The sequence below is a fragment of the Parus major genome, chromosome 2 (genome assembly GCF_001522545.3).
Source record: "Parus major isolate Abel chromosome 2, Parus_major1.1, whole genome shotgun sequence".
In the NCBI taxonomy this organism is placed as follows: domain Eukaryota; kingdom Metazoa; phylum Chordata; class Aves; order Passeriformes; family Paridae; genus Parus; species Parus major.
This window is the reverse complement of record NC_031769.1, coordinates 68,180,318-68,188,109: the sequence shown is the minus strand read 5'-3', so window position 1 is coordinate 68,188,109 and position 7,792 is coordinate 68,180,318. Positions and strand designations below refer to the sequence as shown.

At 45.1% G+C, this 7,792-nt stretch overlaps 1 protein-coding gene across 1 annotated transcript in view; it reads left to right on the top strand.

The window, feature by feature from the left end:
* LOC107200016 (heterochromatin-associated protein MENT-like) overlaps nt 1–7,792 on the top strand; it is a 33,232-nt gene that overhangs the window by 10,328 nt on the left and 15,112 nt on the right. The window contains exons 7-8 of the mRNA XM_015617892.2: nt 2,757–2,924; nt 3,781–4,179. Of these exons, the coding sequence (XP_015473378.2) occupies nt 2,757–2,924; nt 3,781–4,179 (567 nt within the window). The remainder of the gene's footprint in view (nt 1–2,756; nt 2,925–3,780; nt 4,180–7,792) is intronic.

The following is a 7,792-nucleotide window of genomic DNA, read 5'->3' as shown; positions in this document are numbered from 1 at the left end:
CCCAAAGGCTGTCTCTTGTGGGACTGCTCTCGCTGGGAAAGTCGTGGCATCCCGGGTCAGACCGCTGGACCTGGCCTGGCCACCACACAGGCTGTGTGCTGCTCCCGTAGCCAGAGGCTCTGGAAGAAGGGCTGGCCCTGCTTGGGAGCAGAGGTCAGCTGTGGTTGTGGTGATGATGAAATGTGGAGAGAGGGATTTTTGGTGGGTTCTTTGCAAGTCCTGTAGCTTGTTCTGTCGATCTCCTGTGCTGAGCAGCTGGCAGGTGGAATGTGGCTCACTGCCTGGAGAGAGGGTCACAGGAAAGGGTGGTATCTCTTTGTGGTGAGGGTGGGTTACAAGTTTGGGCTCTTTGGCACTCTGGACAAGGAGTTTATTGATAAAGTTTTCTAGGACTGACAGCAATGGGTGTTTGTGAGCACACTGTTTCCATGATGCTGCTGACTGACCTGAAGGATGAACATTTGGTAAAGAAGTAGAGGAATTTGGTTTCTTTGGGTCCTTGTTAGCTATTCTTCTACAGTTTCTTTCCCATAAGTAAAAATTAAAAAGCCCAAACAATTTAACATAAAACAGAAGGAAACTTGATATGGAGGAGATTGATCCCTATTATAGCTACCAAAAAAAAAAAAATTTGGTAAAGATCTTGGCAGGAGCAGTATTCTCAAGTGAGAGGTATAACTTGTAGTTTTGTCTTGAGGCACAGTAAGAAGGTAAAAAAGCTGCATCTTATGCACTGTGTAAACAAAAACCCCATAGTCAGTTATTTTGCTTGTATACCACTGACCCAATTCTCATTGTAATTAAGTAAATTTGGATTTTTTCTTCAGCTGGAAAAAGAACTCACATATGAGAAGCTAATAGATTGGATCAATCCAGAAATGATGGACTCTACAAAGGTGCGGGTGTCTTTACCCAGATTTAAACTGGAAGAAAATTATGATCTGAAACCCCTTCTGAGNTTAGGGAAAATATGTTAAGGACAAGGAGAAATTTCTCTAATTACCATTTTCAAACAGGACCAGGTTGCTTTTGAGAACAATGTTTACACACCTAGAGGTCACTTTTGCTCTTGGGACCCTGAGATCATGGGATCTCATCCAGCTGTTCTTCCCACACGCACCCTGGGTGTTGTGTCAAACCTCACAGGGAATTTGTCATTTTAGTTGAGTGTGTGAGGGTGGTCTATTCAGATGATCTATTCATTGAGCTAACAGTATTTAAATGATGCACTGGCAATTCCCAGTAGCTGACTGCATGCATATTTTTGGACTGTGTCAAAAGCAAGCAAAACTATTTGTCAATGGAAACAAACATTTTGTTTGACATAGATTAAGGGTGCAAATACCTTCTGTATGCCAGACAATGTGAAGCAGTTGATGTGACTGTGTACCCAAAAACTACTACAGTACGTGTGCCATTTCAGGATCTGTCACAGCAGTTGGTGGAGGCGGGTGACCTCGGCCCAACACTAGGTGCACTCCAAGATTCCCTATCAATGCCCTTTCTCAATAGGATAGGGGGAGAAAAATAGGATGAAAAGGTCATTGGTCAGAGAAAGAACAGGGAGAGCATTTACCAATTGCCATCACAGGCAGAACAGGCTCAACTTCAAGCAATTGATTAATTGCCAATTCTCAGAGTAAGTTAGTGAGAAGTAAACCAAACATAAAGTGCCTCCCCTCCCACCCCTCCCTTCCTCCTAGGCTCAACTTTACTCGTGACTCCCCTGTGCTCCAAAGCAGTGCAAGGGACTGAAAAGGAGCTAATGTTGTAGTCAGCTCATCACATGTTGTCTCTACAGCTCCCATCTCCAGCTCTCCCTTTTCCCCTGCTCAAGTCTGGAGTCCTATCCATGGGATAAAGTCCTTCACATCCAATGTGGGTCCTTCCCACAGTCTGCAGTTTTTCAAGAACTGCTCCAGTGTGAGCCCACTGCGGGGTCACAGGTGATGCTAGAAAACCTGCTCCTAAGAGGGTTGCTCTCCACAGCATCACGGGTCCTGCCAGGAGCCTGCTCCAGCACGGGTTCTCCATGGGTTGCAGGGTGGACATCTGCACCACCATAGCCTTCACCATGGGCTGCAGGAGAATCTCAGCTCCAGGGCTTGGAGCACCTTTTCCCCCTCCTTCCTCGCTGACCTAGTGTTTTCAGGGCAGTTTCTCCCACATCATTTCACATAGTTCTCCCAGCTGCTTTTGTGCAGCAGTTTTTACCCTTTCTTAAAAAACTTTCTTAAAGTTTTTACCTTTCTTACATCTTAAATATGTAATCACAGAGGCACTACCAATGTCACTGACTGGGTCAGATTTGGACAGTAGCAGGTCCATTTGGGGCCAGCTGAAACTGGTTCTGCCTGACAGAGACATCTTCTGACATCTCCTCACAGAAGCCATCCCTGCAGCTACCCCATTTCCTTGCAAACCAAATACATTGGTGCCAGAGAGGGCTTAATTCACAGGGTGAATAGCAAGGCCTACAAAGAGTGACTTGACTATCAAAGATAATTCCTTTATTTTAAATTTAGAAATACATTACATGGGATTCAGTCAGTAGGTATTTAGCTTGTGTGTTTATGCTGATTTTTTATAAAGATCTCAAAGACTTTGGAAAGGTGCATGTGATACTGTCTAAAGGAAAGGGTACTGCGTATCCAGATGCTGCTGAATCTTGTGTTTGTTTTCAGTTCAATAAAGCAAGTAAATTTTATCATCCTTTTAATGTATAAGGTAATTTTTATGTCTGAATCTTTTTCCAGACCAAGACTAAACCAGTACAGATGATGTTTTTGAAAGATAAATTTTTCATACTCCATGAAGCCACCATGAAATTCAGAATCATTGAGCTGCCATATGTGGAAAATGAACTCAGCATGTTCGTTCTCCTACCCGATGACATCAGTGATAACACTACTGGCCTGGAGATGGTAAAGTTCCTACTGCAGCATCACATACACTGTGAAAAGAGCCAGGAAGAACAAGCTTCAAAATCACAGTAGAATAGCTCTGATGTGCTCATACTTTGTTTCAGAAACTGTAACACCATGATTTTCAGTTTAGGATTCAGGACATGAGATAACATTGCAAACATAGTACATCTAAAACCTATGTCCACACAACCATCTTCCGAATATTTTGTATCTTTTTTCCTATTGCCAGTATAGCATAGGGAAAGCAAGGATCACCTCTGAATCACCATGCCCTAGAGTTATCTTCTCCTGAGGGTTGTATTAATTCACTTTTATGTCATTTTCAGTCTGGATTTCCAGCTGATAATTTGTGGTGAGGTTTCTCAAACTAAGTGCTGACTACCCTGGCCCAGAAGGTATCAACAGCAACTCATGACTATGCCAGGATCAGTTTCAGATTCTAAACAGAGCAGGGGAAATATTTTTATTTGTACCTCAGTTCCCATGCATCCCATTTATTTATCACTACTAAGAGAAAATTTATCCATATACACACACATCAAGCACCTATTACTATTGTTATAAGTAATGCATTGCAATAAAAACAATGTTCTTCACACCACAGAAAAAAAAATTATGAACTACTCTGAGGCTTCAGGCCTACACCTCACCACCTTTAAAAAAATAAACAGGAGTATAAGTCACTCAGCACTTTGTAGGATTATGTCCTCTAAATATGATGCACGTTCCATCTATAGTCACTGGTAGTTGGGTCTTTTTTTACATATTCTTGATGAGCATTAAGACACTGGTCTGTGCATGTGTTGACTCTGTCATGTGCATTCCAAATGTTTTCTTCCTCAACTCATTGCAGGTGGAAAGAGAGCTGACGTATGAGAAATTGGCTGAATGGACCAAATCATCCAATATGATGAAAGCTGACGTGGATCTGTACCTGCCCAAGCTGAAGGTGGAAGAGAATTACGACCTTAAATCCCCTCTGAGCAGCATGGGGATACAAAATGCTTTTGACCCACGCCAGGCTGATTTCACAGGGATGTCAGTGAAGAAGGATCTTTTCATCTCACAAGTTATTCACAAAGCTTTTGTGGAAGTCAATGAAGAAGGTACCGAGGCAGCAGCTGCCACAGGTGTCTTGATGATGAGATCAAGAGTCCCAACAATGACTTTCAAAGCTGACCACCCTTTTCTTTTCTTCATCAGACACAACAAATCACAAACCATTCTCTTCTTTGGCAGATTTTGCTCACCCTAATCAGTGAGTCCTTGCCCTGTGGAACAGGAGACGCTTGTTAGGACAGAGGCAAACCCCAAACCTAAAGCTCTCTGTAACAGGAAGAGTGGGACTTGAACCCCTCCTTCATCAGACTGAGGCACAGCTCCTCCAATGTCTCCTTCCTAAGCTGAAGGGACAACCATGGCAGTGCCACGGGGAGTGTGTGACACCTTGCACTCACGTGGCAATCCCAGATGTCATTAGGATCAGGCCATCATGGGTAACTGTGTCCTTACCACTAGAAGCTATGGCATTTCTACCTCTCCCACTCACAGCACTGTGCACAAACATTATTTTGCCAAAAGCTTTCTCCTAACCCTAATGATGAAGTCCGCTTATCTTGGTGTGGTCCTAGATGTATTCCCAGCCTGCAGTAATCAGACCCAGCTCCTGCTTTTTAGCCCTAAACAAAGCCCATGAGTTATTACTGTAGTTAGATCCTCCCAACCTTCACCCTGTGGCCATCCCCTTGCATTCCTTCCGCATCTCAGCTGCAAGTCTTCATCAGCTCCCAATAACCCTCATGTAGCTCCACAGATTCCTTTTAATTAATTAATTAATTAAATAAATGAATAAAGACTACACCTAAGGGTTATTTGCCTCAGTCAGACGCTTAGGAACGCGAGGAAGGGTTGAGCCACTACCGTGTCTGGTTACGGCAACAGCTCGGTTTGGCTCAAAGCAATCCTACCTTCGGAAATAAGTAATAGTCATTAATAAGTCCTCATAGACCGGGGGTGTCTTCTCTCAGCTCTGCCACGAGAGGGAGGCAGAGGTGGAGAAACAGGGCCGTGACCGGTGGGGCTGGGAAGGGAAGGGAGGGGAGAGGGGAGGTGATTCCCAGGACTCACTGAGGCGGGGGGCCGCCATTTTACAGGGAGAGGCTGGGACACCCGCCTTTTCCCGGCGGCCAAGGGTGCAGCGCCTCAGCTTCAGGCTACATCCCGAGAGGGGCCGGGCTCCCGGCCTTTCCCCCCGCTCGGCTGCGCTTCCGGGAACAGGGAGCGCGGCGGCCGGCGGGGTGAGTGCCGCGGCCGCGTTGCTCTTGCTGATGCCTTGTCCTGGAGGCTTTCTACGGGAAGCCTGTGCTTGTGTTTTTTTAGGGTGCTCTTGTTTTGCGGGGTTTTTTTGGTGTGTTTTTGTTGGTTTTTTTTTAAGAAGTAGAGCTGAATGGCGTTGCTTTTACTGTGTTTTGTCTTTTTTTCCTTCCCTCTTTCGTGACATTCCCTAAACACCGCTGCTTCTTGGCAGCTGGAGCCGCGGCTGTGCGGCTTGAGCACTTCTTGTGGGAGCACCCCGGGGATGTGGGGTTGGGACGTCTCCCGTAGGGCCAAGCCCGGAGCGGGGGCGGAGGAGGAACTCGTCGCTCCAGGGAGGAACAAGTCTTTGGCTTCTTGTGCCCCAGCTTGCTGGGACAGTGTCAGACGCCTCCCTGTCCCTCCCTGCCCCTGTGGAGGCACAGGGGTCAGGAGCCGGGCAGCAGCGGGGCCATGTCGTTCCCTGCGGCCCAGGTAGAGTTGCGAAGCCAAGGGCCATCACCAGCAGCTGTTCGCGGTCTCGCCCTGCAAGTGTTTTAATGTCGCTCCCAACTCTCCAAATCCTAAATGAAGCCTTTTCCCTCAAGCCTGCCTCGATTCAGCGGGTGGGAAAAAGAATGTCTGCCACAGACAGAGCTTTGTCTGTGGAGATGGACACAGCCTGGTGTTCACTGCCCTGAGTTCCCTCTGGGGTTGAGTTAGAAAGACTCCTCTGATGTAGCTGACACAATATGGGGAAGTGTCCTTGTTTTATGGACACTGATTCACGTTATAGTTTTGGTGGAAAGTGTCTCTTGGCAAGTGGGCTGGAGGAGAGCGGCACCCTGCTGTGGTTTCCCCGTGGCGAGGCCCTGCAGTGGTTGTCTGCTGATTGATCTACATACAACCTTTCAATCCATAAAGACTGTCCTGAAGCATAGGTGTCGACTGCTGAGAATATACACTTGAAATTCAGAGTGGTAGGAACACAAAACCTCCACACAAGTGTCTCACTGCTGACCTGCAGAGCGTGGGGAGAGCAGAGTGAGGAATGAGTTGCTGTCAGCAAACCCTTTTGCAGCAATTTACAATTGACTGACAAATACGTACTTGTATCTTGAGATTTTTTTTGTTCCTTAAAGTGCAGTCATTGTGTATTGTCTCTGGAACTGTGGATTCCAAATTGTGCCTTATCTCTGATGAGAAGGGTGTCAGTAGTTATATTGCTCCTCCCGAGCTGCAGAAAAAGCATAGTTAACTGGGCAGATGTAGCTCCTAGCCTTCTGTCCCAGCTGTTGAATATTAGTTATGATTTGGTTAAATGCCACTGATTTTCAGGCAGGCAAATAGTGTCAGCTGTGTCCTTTTTGTCTGTAAATTCTTGCCTGGCATGGAAGCTCTACAGACACTTTCTAGAAAATAACTGCCTGCTGGTGTCACTATTCCTGTGTGTTTTGACCCAGAGATCAGAAAAACTGCAGATACTGGAACAATAGGAAAATTCTGGTCTTCATTGTAACCAATGTGGACACTGTGTGTCTTCTTTATGCTGCACAGTGCATAAATTACTCATTCAGACACAACTGGAGGATGTTTTCATCTAAGCATGCTTGTTTTTTGGTTGTATTTTTTTAATTTATGGGAGAAGAGAAATAGAATAAAATTGCTACCGTTTATAGTAAAGCTGCTAGCAAATAATTTTCTAGAGTGGAAATAGATACATGTGGAAACTTGCTCTTTTCAACTGTATGTGTAAGATAATGAATCAGTAGTATGAACTAGGTGGTGGTTTTATATTTGTTAGCAACATGTCAACACTATGCCCTGCCTAAAGGGAAGAACAAAACACAGAGATAGTAAAAACTATCAGCATTTATCTTATGATGACTTATGATACTTGGTTGTGGTTAACTCAGTGTTCTAGTAGCTATTGCTCATATAATAGGTGTGGTGCTTAATCTCAGATTCACTATCTATAGCAGATGTGTATCGAGTATGACAGGCATTGAGTTTATGATTGTGTGTGTTGCCATGTTGCAGCCAACAAAATGGAACTAAAATGAACTTTGGCTTTCTTTTCTTTGTAACACAGCAGGAAATTGCAGTCACCTGTCATGCTGGCAATTTACATTTTTTCTTTTCCGTCTTTTATCTTGCAAGCCAAGTCATTCTGCTGGCTTCTCCCAGCCTGTCTGGCAGGTTTAAAACCCACTGTGCACACGTAGAAGCAAGCTGCAGGTACCACTGAAGGTCTGTAGACTTACAGAAGGTAAGAGTTGGTAATTCTACTGTTCTCTAGGTCTCTAACCTTGGCTCTGGTTACCCTAAAAAGGCAAATGATTTTCTGTGTGAAGTCAAGAGAAACTTCTGTCAGGAAGTCGTGAACAAAATGCTGCTGTGCCTGATCACCTCAAAAACTGTCATAGTGTGTCAGTGTGGGATTGAAATCCAGTAGCAGTCTTTAATTGGCTGCACTAATTGCAATGTGTAGTATGGGTTCTCAGGTGCTTGTGGCACCAAATCAGTCTGCAGTGAGCTGATAATTTTCCAGCCTTTGCTGCCTAGTTGACCCT